The 26,518-nt window shown below is 41.8% G+C and overlaps 1 protein-coding gene across 1 annotated transcript in view; it reads right to left on the reverse strand.

Moving 5' to 3' along the window:
* The window catches only part of SYNE2 (spectrin repeat containing nuclear envelope protein 2), a 158,590-nt gene that overhangs the window by 60,560 nt on the left and 71,512 nt on the right, over positions 1-26,518 (reverse strand). Inside the window, exons 59-79 of the mRNA XM_054286717.1 lie at positions 25,490-25,675; positions 24,347-24,469; positions 22,906-23,088; positions 19,134-19,259; positions 16,621-16,815; positions 16,008-16,082; positions 14,837-14,956; positions 13,951-14,058; positions 12,144-12,356; positions 10,281-10,448; positions 9,195-9,314; positions 8,166-8,278; positions 7,398-7,539; positions 6,383-6,514; positions 5,667-5,819; positions 5,217-5,426; positions 3,920-4,021; positions 2,754-2,873; positions 2,395-2,595; positions 1,863-2,036; positions 1,243-1,374 (exon numbers count right to left, since the gene is read on the reverse strand). Coding sequence (XP_054142692.1) covers positions 1,243-1,374; positions 1,863-2,036; positions 2,395-2,595; positions 2,754-2,873; positions 3,920-4,021; positions 5,217-5,426; positions 5,667-5,819; positions 6,383-6,514; positions 7,398-7,539; positions 8,166-8,278; positions 9,195-9,314; positions 10,281-10,448; positions 12,144-12,356; positions 13,951-14,058; positions 14,837-14,956; positions 16,008-16,082; positions 16,621-16,815; positions 19,134-19,259; positions 22,906-23,088; positions 24,347-24,469; positions 25,490-25,675 — 3,096 coding nt within the window. The remainder of the gene's footprint in view (positions 1-1,242; positions 1,375-1,862; positions 2,037-2,394; positions 2,596-2,753; positions 2,874-3,919; positions 4,022-5,216; positions 5,427-5,666; positions 5,820-6,382; positions 6,515-7,397; positions 7,540-8,165; positions 8,279-9,194; positions 9,315-10,280; positions 10,449-12,143; positions 12,357-13,950; positions 14,059-14,836; positions 14,957-16,007; positions 16,083-16,620; positions 16,816-19,133; positions 19,260-22,905; positions 23,089-24,346; positions 24,470-25,489; positions 25,676-26,518) is intronic.

Consider the following 26,518-nt stretch of genomic DNA (forward strand, 5'->3'; position numbering starts at 1 on the left):
CATTTTAAAGACAGAAAACACAACTAGATGAACACACATCACTTGTTCTAACTTCTTAATCATTACAGGCAAAAGGGACACAGGTTTTTGTGGGTTTGTTTGTTTGTTTCCTCTTTGTTTCCTTTCATTCTGTTCTCTTTTTGAAACTGTGAAGCTCCACAGTTTCACCCTGCACCAAACATCTTCTAAAGCTTTATGACTTTGTTTCTGAAGTTTTAAAAGACAAATAAAGACTTAAGAGTGAAGAGCTAGTGAAGAATATAAAAAGCCAAGGAAAACCAGGCAACTTCACATCAACAGCTGTGCAAATTTTGCATCTCTCTTGTCTCAGTGCATCAGGAATCAAAAGCACCAGAAGGCCACTATGACTGTAAACATCTACAGCTGATTTATTACAAAGGTTTTGCTGTAGCTCAGATTTTCCTGGGAATGCACAGTGATATCTTTCCTGCAGTCAACTAGATTAAATCATTATAGTACGTTTTTCCTTTATTAAACTCATTAATTTATTGAACACTTATTAATTTGCTTTTATTAAACACTTATTAATTAAAAAAATTGTAACAGAGGATGTCCTCTGAAGACTGAGAAAGGTCACACCTGTGAGGAATGCAGAGCCCTCTCTGAAAACACATCATTGAGGTTACTAAAAAGCTTTCTTCTTAATTTTATAAAACAACCACAAATGCTGCTTTTATATCCTTATACTTAAATGCATTTATAATGTGGATAAAATATTTCCAGCTGGAGCTGAAATTGTAAATAAAGATGTATCTCTGTCATCAGAGATGCAGCTGCAACCAGTGTTATAGTAAGAGTTCAAATATTTGGTATTTTCAGATATTTGAAAGCACTAGGTTGATTGTCCTTTTCCATAGGTTTTATACTGTGGCATGAAAACAATTTCTGCATTACAGAGAAGTGGCATTATGTTCACTCCAAGGCTCTTGCTGTCCTTGGGATCCATGGAGCCTACACAACATCCATCTTACCCCAAATACTTTCCTTTGAAGACTGAGTTATAAATGGACTTCAGTACTCCCACTAAAATGGACTTCAGCCCCTGGCTGAAATTAGCAGCCCAATCTTCTCCTCCTTTTAAAAGTCAGTTTTGAGCTTGCATCCACACACAGCTGAGGAGATGAGGCAGTGCCCTGCAAACCATCTCCTCATATACTAATTAAATATTTTTTGCCAGTTCTACTGATGCATAAAGAAGAGCAGTGACAAACACATAAATACCTCTAGAAGTGCAATCCTTTCCATTAATCTTTCTTCAGTTTCTTCAACCAAACTGATAGAAGGCAATGCAGAGGCAAGTGCTTCTAACTCCTTATTGAAAACCAGGCATTCCTCATCAAATACCACCCAATCCTAAAAAATACATTGAATTGTTTACACAGCACACATCCATTTGCATTTTAACACACCAGACTCAGGCCTTAATGCCTTCTAAAACATCAGCAGCTCTTGCTTTAATGAAACATAACACAAAAATAAGTGAATAATATGTAAATATCAAAGTAAGACATGATTTCACTACAGATGAATTAATTATGCACTCTTCAAAATCTTTAAGTCTTTAAGGGTTCTTATTTTTAAGTGGTGCAGGCAATTTTTTATTCTCTAGGGATATTGTGAGATAATTGGTTAAATTTTTTAAGTTTTATTTTCAAGTATTTTTTTCTTTTTTTTGCTTATTTTTTGTTTATTCTTTGCTTATTTTTTTACTGTTGCTGTCCAGTAGATTCAGGAAAGGACAACTACTAGCCAAAGAATCACTGGTAGGACAAGAGCTGCTCCAGATGCAACTTTTCTCCTTCCCTCCAGGTTTTACTCTTGGGTGTCCCTTGATTTATTACCTTTAGCAGGCTCTCTAAGTGTATACCATACTGGCAGGCCTTCTGCTCCAGCAATTTGACCTCATTGACCAGCTCTCTCCAGAATTCCTCTCTCTTTTGCAGGACAGAAGGACTCACTCTCTTGGCAAATGATTCCATATAAGCCATACGTGTCATGAGGTTGTGGAAAAAATCCTGGAAAAAAAACCCAAGTTAAAGCTTGCTCTCTAAGAGAGATCACACTCCCACAGCAGGAGCTCTAAGGCTTAGTAGTAGGCAGGACACAATAATCCTTTGGGTAACTATAAGAAAGATGTGTTTTCCTCACAGAGCTGTGTGTTCTGAGGTAAGCAGAAATTGCAATTTATCACCAAAACTGGTATAATTTTGGTCTACTGAAAAACTTGTCTTTGTTTTCCGCACATACACCAGTCCCTCCCCTTTGCTATGACCCAGTCACTCCCCTCCACTACACTGGAGAGAAACCAGTCCCAGAAAACAGTGCTCTCCTTGCTCTGCTGACCTGAGCAGTGCTGTGGACAACACCTCATACCTTGTGATTTTTCAGGTGGGACTGCAGAGCTGCTCTGCTCTTTGTTAGGTGCTTTGGATCCTGTGCCATCTTCTCCCTTCCAATAGCTACCAGCTCTGCAAACCCACGAAGCAAGTCCTCATACTGGCTTTCACTGATGGCAGGGGAGTTCAGCTCCACATACTTTGCTTTCAGAATCCCCCACATGTCATCCAGAACATCCTAAAAATGCAAACACTGTGCAGTGATCCATGAAGGACAGAAATGAATCCCACAAACCCACAGAATACAAAATAACCATTAGCCTTTCGATGCTGTAAATGCATTGCTTAGAAGAATCAAACCATGCTGAGTAAGTGGAAGCTGTACTGTGCTCTTACCTCTAATTTATAAGCTTCCTGGATTAAGGTGATAGGTAACTGCAATCTTTCTCCATGGCCTCTCAATTTTGCTACTTGGTTTTCAAAGTTTTGCAGCTCCACAGCACAGTCATCAATTTTCTGGATGAAGGACAAAATTAACTGTTAGGAAGAGTTCCATTCCAATAAACTTTCCATTATCACTGGTGGTGCAGTGAATCCAGTGGCTGGATCTCTCCTGTGCTAGCACTTCAGAAAATCCAATGAGTTTATAAACTAAATGGACAAAACATGGCATAACTTACTGTGTTCACACAGCACAGCCAGGAAGGGAATTCAGGTCTTGTGTCTCAGGACAACCTTCAACATGCCTTTCCATTTACTAATTCAAGAACAGCCATTAAAAGGAATCATGGACTCAGAAAAAGGTTTTTCTTATGAATCAGAAACACTCAGGGATTGAGACAGGATCCCTCTGAAGGAAGGAAAGCTAAGTACTTCTGGCATTCCTTTCCCAGAGGGATTCCCCTAACAGAATAGGGTAGTCCTTGCTAGGAAATTCAGCAGGGAACACAGCTCCCAGTCTGGCAGAAAATTATGCCTCTAAGCAAGGTTAGAGCCTGTAAAAAGAGAGCTTCAGAATACCCTCCCTGCTTTGGTAATAAGTAGGTAAATGGCCAATGACCATTCTGGGGAGGACATGCAGTCTGTTAATTTTTAATTTTCTGCTAATCCCAATAAAGATCAAAGAAAATAGCTTAACTGGTCAAATTCCATATGATAAAGTGCTCATAAATGCTGCAGGACAAGATGGAAACACCCAAGTCCCACCCCCACAAAGAAAAGGTAGCTAGGCATAAGAAAAGGTGTAACGTGTAGCTCTTTTCCTTCTCTGCCATAGCAAGGGGGGTATTTGCTCTGGGAGGTTAAGGAGAGACTGGTTCCTCCACTCCAACCACTAAAATGTCTGGAATTAGGTCTGAGTATGGACTTGGATGTAGTTAAAAAAAAAAAAAAAAGGAAAAGGGGTGGTGGTGAATATGGCAAATACGGAACTCTCTCCTCTTCCCATTGTAAAAACCTAAGTTAGACTCAAACTTTAAAAATTATGAAACTTTACAAATTGCAGAAGGCTGGAAATAATAGTTAATGCTGTAAAACCTCTCATTTCCTTCAAATAAAATTACCTGGAGCTGTTCAGAAACATTATGTCCACGTAGTTCATTCAAGCATTGTTGCAGAGCAGCTTTTTTCTCAGTTAACTGATCATAGAGTAGCCTGGTTTGATTCTGCAAAAGAAACAAACATCAGAAATATATCACATTAGCAGGAGTATAGTAATGACCAGACAAAATTGCACAGCAAATAAAATGATTACCTCTTTAGGTAAATGCTATTTTTTTCTCTTAAACAAACAAACAATCAAAAAAATCCCACCAAAATAAAGCATATACATTATGGGCTTAAAGCAGTAATGGACAGGGGAAATTCTGAGTCTGTGTATAAGAAACATAAGAAACAGATTACTCTGTCACCTTGATCCTCTGTGACTGTAAAAATCTGGGAAACTGGTAAGAGAATCAAATTATTCTCTTCTGAAAATGGGAAAATGAGCCCATTACTGGGGGCTGATGGAGCTCTATGGATTCTGCATACATAAACATTGCAAGACCAGTTCTGTGGCTGTTTGGAGACAACATCCCAGTGTTCCTCAAAAGGGCTGTTTTATTATTCAGCAGTAAAGGGCCAGGATGACTTGCAGCATTAGATGAGCACACTGGAGTTTTGCTGGAGAAATTGTATTTCAAAGACCAGACTCTTCCTTTCTTAGTTCAGACTAAGGACCTGATCTGAATATTTTCCAGCAATAGTTTTAGATTTAGCACATCACAAGAATCTAAAGAAAAGTTTCTCACTATCTGCTTTTCCAACAAAGAACAAAAGAAAGAAAATTTGTGCAACTATGGCTTCTGCTTCTGTGGCACAAAATCTAATGGAACAGTAAATGCAGTGGGGTCAAATCAACCTCCAACATATTGCCAAAAATAGCCCAGTGTCAGACATGGCACCACAAGGGAGGAAGCCTGCCTCTCCTGAGGACACAGCAGCTGAAAGAATACATGAAACCCCCCTTGGCCTCATCCCTACACACAGAAACTGCTTTAGCCTGCAGCTCAGCCTGCATGGATCCCAGGTTACTTCCACACTTTCTGCATGCAAATTTTATCTACTGTGATCCAGGCCCCTGTGGCAGTCAGCATTGCAACAGCACTGCAACCAGCAAAATTAATCTGCTTCTTGAGAGGCCAAGACAAGTGTTTTAAGTAGTGAAAAAAAAAAAAAGAAAGAAAAGAAAAAAGAAAAAAGAAAAAAGAAAAAAGAAAGAAAGCCCATTAGAGGTTGCTCATCTGTAACCCAAATGCATTAACACTGACAAGCCTAACAGATGCTGTGAAACAAGATGTGCATTTGGCAGTGGAGTACCAGGTAATTGCTATTATGATCCAGCCCAGCTTTCATGGAGCTGCTCCTTGAAGCAGTGGCAGCTTGAGTTTGTTCCAGCCGTGCCTGCAGGTTGTTAAAGCACTCGCAGAACACATCTGTGCTCCCACCAGCGCAGCTGATGGACTTCAGAAGATCATCCTTTTTATCACTCAGATCAGCATGAAGTTTTTGCAGCTCCACAGACAGAGTCTAAAGGGTTGAAAAAAAAGCAAAATGAGTGAAAATGTTCTGTGGAAGGACTCTTGCCTATAAGAGGCAGCAGGACTCGAGTTGATAATTGTTAAAAGCAACAGGCCCAAATCTGAGCAATACAAAATAGTTTGGCACCATTATTCCTGAATAAAGCCAGAAGAACAGAGAGGAAATACCAGGCCATATATATTCTGCTGTAACAGGAATCCACTGGGGTTTGGGATTTGGGGCAGTTACCTCATAGAGAGCCTGCTGCACAGCTGCCTCTTCAGTGGAGAGCACGGAGGTGTTCAGCATCTCCTCCATGTTGTTCAAACACCGGCTGATTGCCAGAAGCAGCTCAAACAACTTTCTGTCCAAATTGGAAGAGACTTCTTCTGCCACATTATCCTGGGTAAATGCAAGCCAGTTTTCAGTATTTCCACCCAAGGCATGGCTAAGATTCATTCACTCAAATAAGGTTAGAGGTTTTCTCAGCTAACACTGAAATGGAATTAATGAAATACTGAGGGACAGACTTGGATACATGCATGTAACATTCAGAGCTGTCAAGGGCAAAGCTGACACAATGACCCTTTATGTACTGGACAATGGTTGTGCTCTTACAGCTCTCTAATCTCAGGCATGAACACAAGAAGTTTGTCTTGTCAGCTCCCATCCTGCAGATTTACTGAAATCATTCACAGGCTCCTTGCTTTATACAGTTTGAGGATTTTTACCCACACTAGCAAACTTTTGGGCTCAGGCAGAAGTATCATAGCGGAAAATTTGGAATATTTCCTTTCAAAATCCTCAACCTGTTTCTACATTACAGCCCATACACAACCCAAAGGCTCACTACAGTGAATGCCATTTGCAATAATAGGATTACTGACTGTTTCTCAGTGTCCAAGCAGTGTCCTGTGTCTAGAATCCCTGGGGTTTTTGCAATGCTTAGGACATGCCATTTTTACCTGTGCATGCACCACATTTGCTTCCTGGCTCAGGTCTCCCAGCTGGACAGTGTAAGTTTTCAGCTCTTCCACAGTTGGGGTTCCTGCACCTGAGAATGTGCCTCGAGGCAGCATGTTCATCTTTGTTGTGATCTAACATTTGGAAAAAGAACACTGCAATTAGAAGAACAGCTCAAATGAAGACAGGCTATGAGCAACACAGTAACACTGCTGTCAAAAAGCATTAAAAGATTCAAGGCACTGATACAAAGCACCTGGATAGCAGGGTTCCCTTTTCACTGGCAGAAGTTGGGCAGGCTATGCCTTGATGGGAGCTTGACTAAAAAATGAGCCTCTGATTCCCAGTTTTATGGGCTACAGCTGAAGTTTGGGTTAAGGAAACCCTACTGCCCACTGCAGGGTAAGTCTTGCCTGATGACATTCATCCTTTTACATGTCTGATATTCTTCCACGTACTGCAGCAATTTCAGAGGACAGAAAATCTAATAATTCTACTTAATTATGAACAAAACTGTTAATAACAGGAATTATAGTTTTATCCAAGCAGTCTGTTCAGAACACACAGCTCAAACTCTGTTTTTTGATGTGTGAGAATGAGAGAACACAATGGTGAATGGCATAACAAAATTTATGCCAGAGATTTGCTTTGACCAAAATGTTCTCACTTGTGGGAACTGAGATTTCACCCACATCCACGGGAACCAGCTGTGAGCTTGCTGGATAACTACCTCAGTGCTCCTGGAAGAAGTAAGCAGATAACATCTACTCTGAAAATTAACCACAGGGATTCACCTAAGTGCTCCCACACTGTGCTCAGTAGTCACTACTTCAGAGACATGATTTACCTCAAAGTAAAATTAAAAGACAATTATGAAAACACTGTGCAGTAACAATCTCCTCTGGAGAACCCTTGCACAGATTTCAGTATCTGATGGAGAGCCAGGCTACTATGAGACAGAAAGATAAACTAATTGCTATCTATACTACCAGAGTGTTTTATGGAACTTAAACAAACCTGAGGTTCCACAAGCTGGCAGAGAGGAGATTTCATCTTTGATGAGAGTTCCTGTTGTAAATATTGCCATTTATTACCCATTTGATCCTTTGGAGCTAAGGTGGCATCAGCCTGCTTGCTCTTTGAGTCAGATTCTCCATTGCTGTATTGAGAAAGCATTGTTAGAATGACAATTACTGAAGCAGAGTAAAACTAGGTTTCTTGTATAAGATTAGTTTCTGTTGTTTGTGCCTCAAAAGCAAAGTGAAGCCAAATGCATGTATGATTATTAATCCAAGCTTTGATAAACCTGGACTTTCCCCTCTGCATGAAATATATCAGAGGCCTGCTGGCAGCCTCCACCTCTGGAATGACAACCTGGGGAGCTCAGTCCTGTAGGAAGTGCTGGTTCTGTGCTGGAAGGTGCCTGGTCCCAAAGTCCCCTTTCTCAAAGCTGCTGCCTTCACTCTGGCTGGGTGTGCCTGTGCATTTGTACAGCCATGGCTGTGAACAGAGGGACCCAGCCTGCCTACAGATGGGCCTGATTTAGCTCATGGCAGGTGTCAGTCATGTCTGCTAGCAAGATTCTGAACTCTGGAGTCAGCTCAGTATCTCACAGGCTGTCACATAAATGAGACCCCCATTTCTCTGGACTATTGAAGCCCCAAGCTTCTGCCATTTTTCTTCTAAAGGCACACAGAACCAAAGAACAGAACCAGGGGTGCCACTTCAGCAAGTTTAGGCAGTTTTACATCACTGAATCTGGTAACTGATTGTGTTACTCTGTACCTGGATTCTGATTTTGGAGTCATGCTGTCCTCAAGCTGGGGCTGCATTTTTTCCACACACGACTCAATAAAGTCAATGAGGCTTTTCTGCTCAGCTGCTTTTAATTTCAGGTCCTGTGCACAGAGAATAGCATGAACAGTTATGTGAACTGTGATAATCTGAAGGGATGATTGGGCTTTTTCAATCACATTTTATGTGAAATCATTTAGCAAAGAAAAAAAACTACCTCTGTCAGAATAAAACGAAGTTTATGTATGAACATGAATCTACAAAACAAACCATTTTCTGCAAACATACATTTTTATGGAATATATTTCCACCTGAGCTAAAGTTTTAAAAGCAAAACCCAACCAAAACCAAATTACATATAGAAACTTAAACACCACTGACTGCAATCCTTATATAAAGAAACAGGTAAGGGAAAATGGGGATTTGCTCAGATATGAGTTTGAGTTCCATTAGTTAAAAGGAGAGTGTTGAGTGAAAAGTGAGCAATTCTAGCAGCTCAAGCTGGACCACTTTCTCCAGCTCTTTTCCAATAGCATGAAAAAGGCAAAAGTTAATTTACAGTTAGCAAAATAGAAGTAATTTGCAGAGCACAGAACATTACAAGATTTTTATACTGTGTTAACAACAACCTTAAAAGTCATAGTGAGTTAGTCCATGGAAATATGTTCACAAAACTTTAGTTTTAAACTTACCTTCAATAACAATATCAGTGTATAGATTCAGATTTCATATATATCAGTGTTTTAAAGCTAGGATTCTTGCCTTGTTTCACAGTGATTCAGATGGCATCACTCATCCCTCCAATCTCCTAGCTTTATATTACTAAAACTTTTGAACAGGGGATTTTAGGGGTAAGGCCTTTCTCCATCCTGACAAGCTCCCCAAATCCTGGAGGAGATGGGCAGCTGAAATCAGCCCTTGACAGAGCTGATCCCACAGGGAGAACTGCAGCAGTGTAAGAGCAGCTTCCCCAGCCCACAGGGGACGTGGAGCAGCCTGGCCTGGAGGAGAATTCATTACCTGGGGCTGCTGCAGCCCATTGTGCCAAGGCTGCTGGGCAAGGGGCACCTGGGGTGGGCTGAAACCACCAGAGTGCAGGATCTCCAGGGGCTCTGGGTCCATCCTCTCCCTGCTGGGAACCTGTAAAGAGACACCCATTGTGGGAAGGCTTCTGGAACTGACAAGAGAGCAGAACCCCACAGCTGCAGCCTGGGGGAAGGGCAAAAGCTGCCTTGGAGTTACACACAGAGAATCAGCAGCCATGAAACACAACTGCTGCTTTTGCAAAGATTTTTGTCCAGTTGAATTTACTGAAAGTTTTAACATCCTAACAATTCTAACCTTCTGCCAAGGTCCTCACAAGTCTCCCCCAATAATTACTTCCCTTTCTTTGCTTTTCCTGCTAGCAGATTAGGTGATACTAACCCTCCCTTCTTTTTGTTTGGCCAAAATACAGGCATGTTCAATTTATGCTTATAAATCTGGTCATACACCTGGATTTTCAATCTGTTGTGCTCACAGAAGTATTTCAACACAAGCCTTTACCAGTGCTAATTCACACCAGAGGGACTGTGGCTGCTCTTAAGCAAACACATCAGGTGGGCTCCTCTGATCCCTCACACCACAGAGGGAATGAGCTCTGAAGCCAGGAGTTATCATCTCACCCATTGGGAAACTCAGCAAAGACTGTGCTGCTCTGGTGCAGGAGAGCTGAGAGAATCACTGCATTTAAACATTCTTCAAAGAGAAAATTACTAAAAGGTCTCCCTGCTTTGACACTGCCACAGATAAACATCATGGACTTTTTGAGGCATTTAAAACCAAATCAAACCCTAAGTCATTTTCCTGTGCTCTTAGCAGAATGCTGACCTCTGTCACTGAGCACTTAGAACAGAAAAGATGCTGTTCAGAGACTCATTAAAAATTCACTACTTGTTGTAAACTACAAGTAATTATACAGCACTGTAAGGTAGAATAATGGCAAGTCTGACATTTCTCCCTTCCTTGCTTCACAGGGTGAGCTCTAACTGTTCTTCTGCAACCACAGACCAATAAAGCAGCAGGACTCTCAACTCTTGCCCTGCACAACACATTCACATGCTTTACCTGCTCTTCACTGTGCTTGTCTTGAAGCATCATCTGGACATTTTCCAAATTGCGCTTCACCTCCTTCAGCTTCAAGGAAAGAGCCTCTGTCTTTTGTTGGTAGTCTGCACTATCTCCACAATCTTCTAGTAAAGAAAGGACCTTTTGTTCAATCTCTGATAACCTCACCTAGAAGGGACAGCAGATAATTACTCATTCTCAGAAGTGAAACACTCCTTTTCTGACAACATTCTGAAGTCAATGCTCACACCTCCCCTCTCTGAAGAGAAGAGAAACATGCAGGGGAAAAGAGAAATAGCTGCAATCCCCCTAGATTTTCTCCAGTGTAGTCCTTTTATCCTTTTATTTTATACAGAGTTAGTTTTAAAACTGTTTCAAACAAGAGCATCTGCAGGAGGTTATCTTAACTCAGGTATCAAGTAATAAAAGAGGAGAGCAGAAATGACAGACTCCATTTGAATTCAACCAAGAAGACAACACACCTCATCAGGGGAGAAAGGCAATGCACACAGAGCTCACATCACTCTTTGGGAGGAATGATGCTGAACTACCAACACACAGGAATGTCTCCATGTGACAGCCAGGCCATTGTAAACTGCTGGGATCTGATTTTTGATCCAAGCTGCTGTGAAGCAAAGTGCATCCCTGACTACTTTATACTCAGTCTTAAGGTGAGCATGGAGAAAGGTACCATGGGTCAACTGCAAAGTAATCAACTGCAATAAATTAATTGCTTTACACCATACACCCTTATCTAGAGATTGTTTCTCTTCCATTCTGTGTAGATCTTGACTAAAGAACCTTCTTCCCCTGCCCAAGCTCATGTCCTAATATTAAGCCAGATTGTTTGAAGCTGACAGGAATTCAGCCTGCTTGTTTTCACCAGCTGGAGCTGCCTTGGTGAAGCCTATACTGACAAGAACCCTGAATGGGATCCAGACACAGCCAGCCGCTTTAAAGCACTCAGGATCCCAATTTCCACAGAGTTCAGCACCTGAGCACTTGGCTGAATCACAGCCTAAACCCAGAGGCACTCCAATTAAAAACAACCACCCAAAACAACAACGAAACAGCTGGTGATGTCTCAGTAATTTAAAATGGGGACATTTTGGTATTGTGAGTGAAATTTGTTGCTCTAGGTGGGCTCAATGCCTGAAGCAAACTGGCACACACCAGACTGGCACCACAGGGAGCCTCAGCCCTGTTTTAATCTGCACATGCTGCGTGCCAGGGCTCCCTCGTGCCAATCCTGTTTTCCTCCTCCCATTTTCACCAACAGGTACCACCCACTCCTTTTGTTCTGCTGCCATGGGGGCAAGAGGCTGCCCTAGGTGCACAGCAGTAGGTACAAATATCACCACTGCTTACTGAGGGCAGGGGGAAAGCCACTATTTTTCTGTCTTGGTACTTTATGGAAAAAACTGAAGAAGTAGAACTTAGCAGCGTGGAAGGCTTCTTAGACCAGTCTTTTAAATCACTCTGACAAGCAGAAAGTGAAAATGTCAAAAGAAAAAAAGACTCTTTTGTTTCTAGCTGATTTATTATGATCAGGACCAATGAAAAATCACCTTTTAATAGAGGATTCAAACTATACTCAGCCATGGTTTTGGAAATAATCCAAATCAAACCAAAGCCTCACATATACTCCAGAATTCTACCTAAATCCCCTGGATGCATACAGATCCCAACTCTAAAATCAGATATTTTAACCAAACCCTGGCAAAGCTGAAGCCAAGCAGTCAGTCACCTGCTCAGTGCAGAGGGTGAGGGAGCTGCTGAAGCAGGAGAGAGGAGCAGGCACAGTGTCCTTCCTGCAGACACAGCCCAGGGAAGGGGACGGCAGCAGCAGTGTCACCTCCTTACCTGGCAATCAGCAAGCTGTGGCTCCACCATCTGCTGCCTTTGGGGGGTCTGAGGGGCTGAGCCCAGGGACATTTTAGTTTTGGCTAGCCATTGTTCCAGCTCTGCCACCTGGGCCTGGCACACCAGGAGGATGGATTCTGGCTCAGGCCTCCCTCCATCCAGCGCTGACTGCGAGCTCAGCGCGGCGCTGGGCACTGGAGGCGGCTGCTGGCTCTGGCGGAAAGCACATCAAAGCAGCCTGGTGAGCCACCTGCTTTTGTAATCTCCCTCCCCTCCCCTTAGCACTGAGAGATGATTAACTTCCACACTCACAGAGTGTGGAAACAACAAACCCCAAAACAACTCCATCGCCGAGTTCCCAGCCTTGCGGGATGGGGGGGGAGCCACGAACCAAGAAGGAAAGAAGGGAAACTCAGCAGGCAGGTGAGCCAAGATCTGGTGTAACAGGTTTCCAGGCTGCAATTTGCATCTGCAGGGATCTACCTGAGCACAGGAGCTATACCTGAGCACACAGGGAGTGATGACTCACCATTAACCTGTTCTCCCCTGAGGAGAGATGTTTTTCTGTGGGAGTTACACACAAAAGCAATGCAGTTGGAAGCTGCAAAACAAGCTCTTGGACAACGCTTACAAGCTACTTGTGTGTGTTCAGTTCCAGCAATTAAATATGCTTTACTTGGGCTCTAGATCATACAATTAAAAAATGGTGTATTTTTAAGGGCGCCTTGTGCAATTCTTCTTAAACACGCTCCTTGAAGAAGCAATATTGCACTGCACATGTCCATAACAGAAGTCCAAAGTACATGGAGATAAAGAGCAGTGACTTGGAAGGCTGCACAGGTCTTTATATGCCTCCACATATGCAAATATTGGTACTCAGTAAGTAAATGAAGCAACACTACAAGAACAGAATGCTCCCCTGGCTCCAGAGCACACATTCAGGCAACTGAGATGGCCAGTGCTAGTGCACAAGCTTCATATTAAAATGAGATTTGGCAGGGAAAAAAAGAGAGCCAAAATGCATTGTTCCAACTATCAGTGGCATCACAGAATGACAGAACAGTTTGGCTAGGAAGGAGCCTTTAATGGTCATCTAGTTCCAATCTCCCTGCCACAGGATATTGGAAAAAATTTCTTCACTGAAAGGGTTGTCAGGCATTGGAACAGACTGCCCAGGGAAGTGGTGGAATCAGCATCCCTGAAGTGTTCAAAAAATGTGTGACTTAAGAGACATGGTTTAGTGCTGAGCATAGTGCTGCTGGGTAATGTTGGACTCTGTGATCCTGGAGTTCTCTTCCAACTTAACTCCAGGACTCTCTGATCCTAAAAGCTGAAGCTGCTCTGCCACCAGACTGCTGCTCCTGGCCTTCCTGGAGCACCAATGTCTGCAGACACTCTTTTGTATTTAACCTGCTGCCCACTCTTCTCTGAGCCTTTGCATGTCTTCCACAAAGCAGCGACACATGTCAAGCTCCTCAATTCCTCCTGTAGCTGCCATTTAAAATTTCCATGGCTGATGTATGTTTACATCACTCAAACTCCCCAGTCATGCCTGTATGAATGACAGCAGCTTCCTTGCTGAAAATGCTCCATTTTTTTTCACTAGAAAATTGCACTTTCAAGGAGCAATTGAAAATTTATCACCCAGAGCGCCAATAGGAAGACGCCCACAAAGGGTTGCAGGTATCCCACCACATCATACTGCAGCAAACTCCAGCAGCAAAACCACACTGGACCAGGGCCTCTGCCCACTAGGGAGGCACACAACTCACTCGGGAGGTCACCCCGGTCAGGCCTGCAAACTCACCATAGCCAGACTGCCATCGCCTGTGCCAGGACCTTCAGGGCCCTCCAAAGTTTGCAGAGATGTTTCTCCATCATGTTTGCTGTGTGATTCAGTTAAAACATCCTCATCCTGGAGAGAGAGAGGGGCAATAGTGGAAATATTTCTTATCTTCCATACAGATGTGCAGTAGTGGAGATGTGGCACTTTGGGACATGGTTTAGTGGTGGACCTGGCAGTGTTTGATTTATGGTTGGACTTGATCTTAAAGGTCTTTCTGTACATAAATGACTTTCTGATTCTATGTTCCACTGCCTTGTTGTGCTAGAGAAGCCTGGAAGAGCAGCAACTCCTCAACCTACTGTGGTCCTGGCCCAAGAATATTCAATGAGAGCAGTTTTGTTATACCTGAGGCACTGATGTACAGACACAAACAATTGCAGCTGTCACAACATTACTGAGGCACCATGAAGAGCAGAACAGAATGGCACCAAAACTGTACCTGGCTGGGTGTTCCAGACACTGATTTTCTCATGTACAAAGAGAACCTCTTCCACAAATCATCCCCCACATTTTTAGAGCCTTTTCAGGTATCAGTGGAACAAGTTGCTGCTACTAAATGTGCATTTCTGCCCTTGGGGGTTTTGTGAAGCTCAAAGGAATTACAAACATTGAATCATTTCGATTGGAAAAAATGCTTAAGGTCACTGAGTCCAACCAGTATGTACAACAGAAAAAGAGATTCTAAATGGCAAGATTTAGTGTGAGATGGAAGATATGAATTTAGCCACCTTGTCCTGCATTCCAAACTTCTCTTGCAGTGCAGGCTTCAGCAATACTTAGGACTTGTGCAGATCTTTTCCACAAAGATGAGTTCCCACCTCCACAGAGAGAAACCCGAGTGCATTACCTGAACAATGCCATCTGACAAGGTACCAGAAGACCAGGAGGTTGCACTGTCTTCCTTGGGCCTTTCATCATCTCCTTCTGAAGGCCAAAATCTTGCATCTTTCTCTGTGGCTGTACTTCCCTTTGAAAGCAGTAACAGCTCAGCTTTAGCTTCTGACCAGAAGCTCAGATATTCCTCCAGGCAATGTAAAGCACTGCAAACTTCTCATAACCCTTTGCTCTATTTCTGCCTTGTTTATCTATCCATATTTGTGTTTCCCAAATCCCACCTCTCTTCTTGCTCTATAGCTCTGCTGCAAGATGAGTGGCAGCTGGATAACACTGATAATGTTCTCTAGAGACTGCAGAATATTCTCATTTTTTACAATATTAAAAAAAAAACAAAACAGAAAACAAAAACAAACGAACAACCACCAAACCAACAAGACACTATCTATCCTTCTCCTGTCCTGTCCATTAAGAAGTCCTACATGTAAAGAAAATTGCACCAGTGAAGGGGCAGAGTGAGAAACCCTGAAAGTGAAGTACTTGGACCAATAGTGAGGCACAAGCTCTCCAGACTGTTTGGTTTTCTTTGCTCTGTCTTGCCATGGAGTTTTTTTTTTTTTTCCAAAAGCAATTAGCTTTGCCCCTTTGCAGTTCACCTGGGCATTCAGACCCCTCAGATTCAGTTCACCTGGGCATTCAGACCCCTCAGATTCAGAAATCTCTTCTATCCAAACTTCTCTCCCAATAGTCCAATCACACCCTTTTTTTCTTATGTTCAAACATACAAATAAATCCTGTTGTTTATGTTTTGGCATTTCAGAGGCTAATTCTTTCTGAAATCCACCTCCACATGGAAACATTGGTATTTAAGGCCATATTTTGCCTTTAACACTTCCACAAAGGGGGCATTAGTTAATAGGCAATCCCACCAAAAGCAGGATAACACCTCACAGAACAAGGTGATGTGTAATACTGGCACTGGAATATTGGTCCACTGGCTTGAGTGCAATTACCTTGTATCCTGGAGTGATAACAGATAACTTAAATTGTTCTGAAATATTCCAGATTTTCACATTTTTCATAATTTCTGCTTTACCAAAATCTTCCATCTTACATACACAGCTGTGTGTATATATATATATGTATATATATATATATATATATGTAAAATACACTGGACTCACCTTGCTGTGTAAAGAACAGTCCTCTGATTCTTCATCTAAGGAAGGCAGAAGAGATATCACTCCTCTTTTTTTCAACTACAAAAACACACACACAGAGACAATCCAATTAATCATGACAGGAACAGCAAAAGCCTCTTCACTTCTGCCTGTAAACCAAAACAAATTTACCACTTGAGATCCACTTTTGGAGAAGTACTGAATATCTGGCAACCTACATTAAAGTGACTGAAAGCTGCAGGTTCTAAGCACCTCTGAAAATTGGGATTTGATGCTGTTAGGTTTCAACAGCACAGCTACAAAAGGGACAAATTTCATTGTGCCCCATGAAAATAATTTATTGAAAATCCCAGAACAACAGGTCATCAACAAAACTACACAGGGAGCACTTTGCTGATGATTGATGCAAACTTCTTGAAAGTGAAAAATGCTAAGAAATAACCAGAGGCTCACGTCTCCTATTTTCTCCTCACACTCAATCCTTCTGAACACAAAGGGGAGGAGAGACAATATTGATTCACAGGGGCAAGGGTGCTCCTCTCTCACATGCCACTCCTCCAGGAGCAGGGAGGGGTATTTACCTCCCCTCTTGGCCCTCAGGGGAGTGATCACTTACCTGCTGAGGAGAAACTTCAGTCCCAATCAGGTCACTCTGGGCCAATACAGAAGCTGGGGGTTCATCTGCTGCTTCAGGCACTTCTTGCTGTAGGCACTGGTGAAGCTCAGACATGGAATTCTTCATCCTGGTAAGGAAATCTTCCTTTCTTTGGCACAGCTTTATGATTTCTTCTTTTACAGCTTCCATATCTCCCTAAGGAGCAACAACATCTGTAAGCATCCATTTTTCCTTTTTAACCAAACAGCAACATTACAGATGACACCAGGGATGCCTCTTACTGGTACTGGGGCCATTTCCCCCTTCTCCTTTTTCTGGGCTTTGGGACAGTTCCCCATTGTCACTGCAGGAGATTTCCAGGTGCATGCAAAGCAGCAGCAGCAGATCCAGCTCAGGACAGCCCTTGCCACTTGTGAAGCAGAAGTGGGCAGTGAGGAAGGAAACGTGGCAGGCTGGAACAAATTCTAACTAGGTCCTGCATATCCATGAGAGCAGCAGCAGCTTCCTCCAGGACCAAGGGAATGCAGATGGGCTACATTGCTCTGTGTGTCACAGAGTGATGTTCCTTCCAAGCACCTTCCCTGGCAGCCTGAACACTTGGGAATGCCCTGAGGAGGCCAAAGCCAGCAAACGAGGGTAGCTCAGGGCTCAGTCTTTGCTGAAGATGGCCCAAAGGAAAGAAACCATTTGGTGGGTGTTGGGAATGTGGCTAGGGCCAAAATTATGCCATATCTTTGAATGTGATACTGGGAGAAATAAATGGACCCCAACAAAGCTGAAGGAAAATATTTAACGTTCTGTAGAGACAAACAAAAGTAACTGCACTAACAGAGGGGGAAATAAATCTGTCTTGGTCTTGATCTCCTTCCTGGCCATGACTACTCCTCCAGCCAGTGTTCTGCCCTTCAGAGTTTTCTCCAGGGCTTTCCTCACCACCCAGCCTCCAGGTGAACCAAGAAATCCCAGCAAATAACAGAGTAAGACAGGACATGGAATGAATTGCCCTACTCCCTCCATTACTGAAAGTGCTAAAGCTCTTTGAAGCATTGTTACTTGCTCAGGAGAATGAAACCTGGCTAAAGATCCCTTTGCACACTGGGCTTAGTTGATCACAGCAAGCTTTGATGCCAGGCTTGAAGTGAGAACAGCCCTGGCTCCACACCAGGCTCTGTCATTAGGGATGTGATGCAGGTAATAATCTGTGGCAGATGAAAGCAGTGAGGCTGCTGCTCCTGTCTCCACTGCAGCTTCTGGTAATAGCTCTGGGGTGGCAGCATGACAGGAAAGGTGCAGGGAAGAACTCCAGCAAATTTTCAAAGGACATGGGAACTCTGCTCTGACAATGCTTTCTTCCTTTTGTACACTCGAAACCACAAGATAAAATCATCCAAAGGTAAAGGAAAGAAAACGTGACTGAAATGAAGAAACAGACATCCATGAAAATTTGGCATGATTTATGAATGTCCACTAGGAACAGTATATCTATTTATTTCACTGCAGGAGACTTGCCAGCACAGATTTGCCAGCTACTTTTTTGCAAACTTAATTAGCCATAACCTCCTCAGAAACCAACTCTTTCTTAAAATCACTTCTTTTTCTGAAATCCTCCAGGAAGATGGGCGATTCCACTGCCCACTTCTATTCATGCAATGCTGTATCTGCCAAGTTTTCTGCTAAAACAAGAACTATTAACCATAAAATCCTACACTCAGAGACAAAAACAAAGCAGAATCAGGAAATGAATCATGCTGAGCACTACAGCAAGCCTCCAACATCCAACCAGCTGACAGCAGAGCAGCTATGTACTTAGGAGCCTACTGAGTGATTATAGTTATTAGGCAAGTACAATCTAAGTGTATTAACTTTACTGTGACTGACTGGAAAAACTGAGCATTTCAGAGGCACTTTATAAATAGTTATTACATTTAATTAGTAATTTCCTGACTTCTGCAGTGCTATCCTTAAAACACATCTTATTTTTGCATTAAAAACATCAATTCATCCATTACAGAAACAGCTGACTGTAGAGAGAAAAGCAGCAGATGTTTCCCAGTGATGAAAACACAGTGGGGCAGTGAGGACAAAAAAAGGAGTCTAATGAATCTAACCCTATCCCGAATCCCCAAAAGTGGCATTGCATGACCAGTCATCAGAAAGGGACTTGGTTCTCTCCTTAGGCACTATCCCAAGCTGCCACCTCAGGAAAATTAGCAGGATGCCGAGCACAGGTAAGCTCTCAGTGCTGCATATTGTTTCATCAAAAGAGCACCTAATTTTTCTTCCAAGTCGATACAGGAACAAATGACACACCAAAATCAGGTAAAGAGTATACCATGAAAGATATACCCAACTTGCAAAGTAATATTAATTGTAATTCATTGCATGGTCACACTATGGCATTCAATTGCCTGCTTCACTGTGGTGGAGAAGGGAAGCACAGCCCTATTTCTCAGTGTTCTGCATCATCATGATTAATGTTAGGCAGGATAAAGAATGAAAAGAATGAAACCCACCTCTGGACAAGGAGTCTTCTGAGCCTCTGGTTGATCTTCATGTGATATTTCACCCAAATTGTTCTTTAGGAGTTGTTTCAACTTTTCAATTTCTTGCTCACATTCTTCTGTTTTCTTTACAGTTTCCTGTGAAATAGCAATCTCCATAAATAATTTAGAAATAAAGAGTACATAAACAAACAAGTCAGTAAGGAAGCACAGTTGAACTGAAGAGTACTGAAGCCTCCTTTGTACCTGCAGTTCTGTGTACTACAATCTGTATTTGCTCTGCTAACTTTGCACAACCCCATCCCTCACCAAGTTTATTATTCACTTGCTAAAGACAAACAAGCTGCTCTACCCACAAGGTGAAGTATGGTGGAGGATTCTGTCTAGGAGCCCCAGAGCAGAACTATGAATTTGGCTATGGAATAGAAATGGAGCAGATTTCACCACATCCATTACAACTTAGAAAAGGTTGTGAAAAAGAGAGAAATTAAAGGGTTTCATATCAAGTAGAAAGCCTAACTAATTTTTATTGGTGCTCAAATCTTTACTGCCAGCTAGTTCTGCAAAACCAAAAATGAAACTGCTCAAAATGAACTGGGCTGTACACCAGGCAAACACTGCAGCTCAGAGGATAACCCAACCACACTGCCTGACTATTTGAATAGTTCCAATAAAAATGATAAGCATTCCCAACATATGAACAACTTCTGTTTACATGGCTTACAGGAAAACCCATTACATGTAATAAACAGCCAAATTCACTTTTAGTCATTTGACAGTGACAGCAAAGTCTCATTGCCCCTCAGGCTCTGCTGTCCGTGCAGAAAGGGGCAATCTCCCCACACACTCATATTTGTCAGCCACAGCTTGTCATGATGTCTCAGGTCATTAGGAAATTGTCACATCTACAAGTCAGAATATCTTGTGAAAACACTGACTATGCACGGCACTTGGTGGCTCTGTGTTTCTGGACCCAGAGGCTGACAAATAACAACAAAGGGCTGTTCCTTCCTGCAAAAGGCAATAAAGAAACAATGAAGTCAACAGGCTTGATCCTCCTGTGCTGCTGAATGACCCAACAGGTCAAAGATCTCACTGCAAAGTGTTCACAGAGCAAAGAGTCTCCTGCTATCAACAGCAACAGTGCCATTTCTTCAGTCACTTCTTCATAGCAGCACTCCCTCTCAAGAAAATGCAGGCTAATAAGGTTCTGAATAACCATTATTATTTTACAGGTGTTAAAAGTGAGAAGAAACTATTTTCCTCACTTAAAAGAAAACCAATTTGAAGGGGAAGATATTTATGGCCTATAATCTTAGTGCCACAGGCAAAGAATCAGAGAGGAAAGAAATGGAACAGGTCTTCTGCTCAGCTTTGATGAGAAAGTAAAAGAAGACCTCCTAAAAGGAAGATTCTCTTACTCATTGCTTTAATTTGATTTGAATAGGACTGAACAGGACTCAGTAAATTGAGTCCTACCTCAAATTTCCTAGACTAACTAAAGAGTCTGAATATTTTGTATACAGACTCCAATGTCTTCTGTCATGGACCAATATGTGAATATAGTCACTTACCTGAAGACAATTAATTAGTTTCTGTCTTCTACTCAGGGAAAAGAAAATCTGGTTCTATCCTTTATCCAATATAACAAAATATGCCATATATGTGAGGCTGGATTTCTTCCTACAAGTTCTGCCTTTCTTTTGAGTTATTTCCTGGTTAACAGTTGCTCTTTACTTTTTATATCATGCTAATTCCAGAAGACCTACCCATGGAAAAGGCCCACCTACCTACAGAGTATTTGTTTTGGAAGAGCTTACTGAAAATGACACCAGTAAATCATCAGATATGCAAATAATACCACTTTCTTGCACTGAAAACCAGTAGAGGCAGATGTGGCTTCCAAATCTTCTTCCTGATGACGTTATTTAGGTGTGGAACTTAACAGGTCATAATAAAAAAAACAGAGGGCAACATTCAACAGAGAACTAAGTCACTTAAACTCCTGCTCCAGACCATTTTCAGAATCTATGACAAGCTTTGTTTCTGACTTACTGTTTCAAGTGTTACAATGCAACTTAATTATACAAAAGTTTATGGTGCAATATTCCATTGCCTCATCCATAGCAAAATATGGGCAAACTCATCCAAAGACTAATCCCCAGCGGGGAAAAAATGCATATATTTGTACAGGAAGCTTGGCTCCCATTTGCTTTCCTCTCTAGCAGGATTCCCACCACCTTTTTAATGCAGCACTCAAAATGCCATGGTTTAATGGCTTTATCCTTTGTTACACCTCAGCTGCTGCTACACTTGTATTGTAGTGCTGCTGCTTTCAACCCATTCAACTGCACTGGAAAATCTCTTTTGCACAGTTTGATACACTAGCTGCCAAGAATTGCAATTTTTCCAATCTGTTTTCTCACAAAGAAATTTCACTCAGCTACAAATTGCTGGGTGTCTACAAGATAAAGGCAAATGCTGAGCAAAAAAAGGTCGCAGCTTTACAAAAAGGAGAAAAATCTAAAATTTGACCTAATATTGCACAAAAACCAGTTACAAGTGCCATTACAACAACTGATAAAGGGAAAGCACCCTGTTTCTGATGCTTTTAAAGTGTTTTGAAAATTCTCCATTATTTGATCTGGTAAGTCTGGAAAAGGTACATTTTACCACATCCATTCTTTGGACATAAGAAATTGTATGAACTAAGAAAAAAAAAGAGAATGTAGGGGTTATACAGATCTAATTCAGTCACTGCTTTTTTCTGACTCCAAGCATGCACTAGTCATGTGGCATGTTTGAGTTTTTCTCTTTGTGTTCTGCTCTCAATTTCTCAAAGTGAAAATCAAAAACGAGCATTCCCTGTTTTAGCTGCCACTTGTCTGCCTGGCCTCTGAAATGCCCAGTTAGATGTTTTAAAGCATTTTGCTTTACCCTCATAGCTTAGGAAAACCAAATCAGCAAAGGTAATGTAACATTTCTCTAGGTGCTGTCAGCATCCTGCCAAGAAATGGGTGGGTCACACGAGAACTTTAATTCCTTGCTGCCGTGGGAACTTGCATTACAGAACCCCACACTTCCTCCAGCCTGGGCATGGAGCATGCCCAGCTCCTGAATTACAGCTTCCCTGAGCTGGTACAACCTCACTGCTCAGGGAAGTGCTGCACAGAGGCTCCCTCAGCTCTGGGGCTGCTCCATAACTCACCCTGGCCCTGAGTTAACCCTCCCTGACCTGCCAGCATTGCCTTCTCCTGCTGCTGTTTCCCTTCTGTGTCCAAACCTGGCCTGGCCAGCAGCAGCTCCAGGACCCCAACACAAGCTGGCCTGCCTCAAAACAGTGAATTTACCACAACACAGCTGTAGGGAATGGCAAACTTCCTGGCTCACTGATTTGGATTAGTAGAAGACTTTCTGATGTTAGCAATTGCTGCCTAATGGCTGTCAACCAGAATTTCCATGGTCAAGGTGAGTTTCAGGAGCTGGTGAGTTCCTGCATCTAACACTGGACTTCAATCAGTGCAACACCTGAGCCTTCCTTCCTTCTACAGTATGTTGTCAGCTGTGACTGAATTGGAAATCTGAAATGTATGTCAAGACTATTCAGTGTGCTTTGTTGCAAGATCAAATTCATTAAGAAAAAAGAACAAAAAAAATCCTCAAACCATTAAACAGAAGACACAGTAGGTGTAACTATATGGCTGCAAAAGCAGTAGTGTTTAAAGATCGAAATTATTTCAAAAAGGTGGTACAGGTGACCATAGAAAAAAAATAAATCAATTACCTCCAGTAGCTCATTCTGTTCCTTAGTAATTTTTTCTAATTTCTTCAGTTCTCTCAAGAGTTGTCTTGCTCTTTGGAAGACTGAGAAAGGTTGCATTTTCAGCCCTGGCAGCTGAAGAGCGTCTTCATAGGACTGTATATGAACAATGGTTTTCTGCATGGGGCCAACATGCTCAAGTATAACCTGTCAGGACAGAACAGAGATGATGGATGTGATATTGAGTTAGAAAAATCAACACCATAAATTTATACTACACTAATGATGAACAAAAGCTCTCTTTAGTGAGTTTCCCATTTAAAAAGGAAGAAAATTTAATCCTCATATTTAATCCCCAAAATTTAATCCATTCATTTAATAGCTGGACTCTGTGATCCTTGTGAGTCCCTCACAACTCAGAATATTCTGTGATTATTGTTCTTGGAACAAATAAATGAAAATCCACATTGAGGTTGTCTCAAGCAAGACAAAGATATAAGTTATATTTACAATTCTGGTTTTTCTGTATATACAAAGTTTGCACAGTGACAAAAAAGGCTCACATTCAGATCAGTTGCTATTTACTAAGCAGCTCATTTCAAAGCAGAACATCACTGGCAGCAAAGACAGTTAAAGTGGTGCAAATTCTTTTACGTCACTCTAGGCAAATTCTGGTTTTTTTCTTTTGTCCAGCCAACCAGTCAGGAGGGAACTCCAGAAGAAAAAAATATATAAATACAAACCATCTACAGAACTTTTAATTACTAACACTTTTGTTAAACTCCTTCTCAGGTAGATTTTATTTTAAAATGCCCCAGTGGAAAGAGAGATGCTTATTCTCTCATTCATAAGCAGACTGTATCAGGAACTTTTTGTACTATCCAGGCTTTGCTTTACAGTAAGGAAGTAGGTGAACATCTTTTTCCAGAAGAAATATTACTTTAGTTTTTCCATGTAATGTAGTTATTACAAAATTGTTCTCTGGGTAACCAAGCTGAACAGCTTTGCTGTGAGAGTTACACTGTTATGAGAGGTATGACGACATTTTTATTCCTCACCTGAAACTGAAACCATGCTTTTTGTATTTTAGGCAGATAGCACTGTGGACTGCTGTGAATTAAAAAGAATCATCTGCTAAATTTTGCCTCAATTTTTGGAAAAACAAAGCCTAATTTTCTAACTTCAGATTTCCATTTGGTGCCAATTGGAGCAGTGTGCAGCAAGTATCTCTTGAAAATCAGGCCACAAACTTCCTAAAAAATGGAGATCCTCAAATGTGGCAGCCATGCCTGACATGTGCTTCAGTTACACACAAGTTCTCTGTGCACATACTCTCAATGGTGCTTTAATTTCAAGTGTTTTGTGTTCAAACCTTGACTGTGCTTCTTGAAAAGGTCTCTCAACAGTCTCACCTCAGGGTTTACACTGATCAGGAAAAAAAGCCTAGATAGGAGTTCTCACAGACCTGTCCATGTTTAAGTTGGTCTTTAGGAGAAAATTCTAACAGATCTTCTGATGACAGGATTGTCTTCATTTCTGCAATATCCTTCTCAAACACTTTCACATGAGATTCAATGGCATCCAGCTCCTAGATTTTGGGAACAAAGAGTATTTGTACATAGCCCAAACACCAAAGCCAACTTGCATTCTTTCACTTAAATGTAAAAAGAAATACTGAAAAATGAATGCAGCATATGCAGGCTGTTAATGAATGCTATCAATCAAAAGGTGAGTTGTTATAAATTACTTTTAGTCATAACTTCTAAAGAAATTAAGTATTCAAGATCATCAAGATCATCTGGTCTGGTTTTAAACTCTGAATATAGAACATAAATATCCTTAAAAATTCACATTAGAAATTACCAGTAGTGAGAAGACATTTTTCCAGTGGTGATAGTTATCAGAAAGGCAAAGTGCCATAATTACACTGGTGCAGCTTCCAGTAGGAAGAGACTTATATCAGATGGAAAACAAACCCACAGAGTTGACAGAGTTTGTGAACTCTCACAGAGACAGTCACAGAGTAGATCAGGCTGGAAGGGACCTTGAAAGGTCTCTGCTACCCATCAAACCAGGGCACTTGGGGTTCTGATCCTGTTGAGATTTGGTATCTCTTGAGGTGGGAATATTACCCCTGCTTGGAGCCCCTGATCTAGTGTTTGACCAACTTCACTGCACAAAAAAATTAAATTAAAATTCTTCCTACTATGTAGATGTAATTTCCATTGTTACACTTGCGGCCTGTTGCTGCTCATCTTTTTGCTGAACACCCCAAGAAGAGCCTGGCCCAATCCTGTCTGTCATCTCCCTTCATGTAGCAGCAAACAGCAGCAATATCAACCTCTCACCCTCGGGCTTCTCTGGGCTGAACCATCCCAGGCTCCCATCCCAGCCTTTCCTCCTACCTCCCGTGCTAATCCTGAACTTTACAGCTTAATTAGTTACCAAATACCTTCTGATGGTTTGTTTACAAAAAATTAATTTCCTTGCTTGGCACACCTACAACAACCAGCACTACACCCTGTTTTCCATGCAGGTGATATAATCTGCATTTCCTAACATATGATGAAGCTCTGATAAAAGGCATTTATGGGTCACTCAGACTTACATCAGCCACATGCAGGATTTGTGGAAGAATCTCTGCAATCTCATGCTGTAAAGCTGCTACTTGAACATCTATTTCATTCAGCTGTTGCATTACATTGTCAGTTTCAAAAACTGCTGACAGCTCCTCCAGCTCCATGCAGATACCATGCAGAAGATTTTGCTTTTGCTCTGAGTCTTCCAAAGCCATCTGGAGACAAAACAGGAGTTAAGTTTGATACATCACTGCTGAACAGCGGCTGTAGAGATAAGGATTAGAAGGAATAAAATGCTGTAGGAAGTATCAGGCCAGTTGTGCATGCTGTGAAGTCTCTTTCCCTGCAATGAACTGGATGAACTGCAGTGAGCACTGTCATGAAGAGCTGTGAGGGCTGCAAGAAATGATCCATTTATCTGGGTGGTGTGTGAAGGAAAGGACTGAATGTAATTTCCACTCTAATGCATGCCCAGGGTGCATTTCCAAACCCTCTGGTTTCACAGCCCAGGACTGTCGCAGACATCTTTTCATGAAAATCCTTTCCTTGGGATTTTTTTCCTCCTGAGAAGCTGTGAGGCCTCAGGGACAAAATGTAAACAATGGTTATCTGCTGCTGTGGAATGCAACAGGTGGATTTTTGATTGGCCCAAATCGGATGTTTATAATTAGTGGCCAATCACGGCAGCTGGCTTGGACAGAGAGTCAGGGACAGCCTTTGTTATTCTTTCTTTTCTATTCTTAGCTTAGCTAGCCTTCTGAGATGAAACCTTTTCTTCCATTCTTTTAGTATAATTTTAATATAATATATATCATAATAAATCAAGCCTTCTGAAATATGGAGTCAGATCCTTGCCTCTTCCCTCATCCTAAGACCCCTGTGAACACGGTCACACAGGACAAACAAAACATTCCATTTCACAAGCACAGGAGACAATAAGCTTTTGCCACAAAAAATGTTCATGGCTTTTGGAAATCACATTCTCCCCCATTGTGGCTATAAGCTTTTGTACCATATCAGCCCAGAATGGGCAGCTACTTCCTGTCAACAATTCTTAC

Source organism: Melozone crissalis, unplaced genomic scaffold (assembly GCF_028551555.1).
Source record: "Melozone crissalis strain CALT ecotype California unplaced genomic scaffold, PUWL_Pcris_2 ptg000056l_1, whole genome shotgun sequence".
Classification (NCBI taxonomy): domain Eukaryota; kingdom Metazoa; phylum Chordata; class Aves; order Passeriformes; family Passerellidae; genus Melozone; species Melozone crissalis.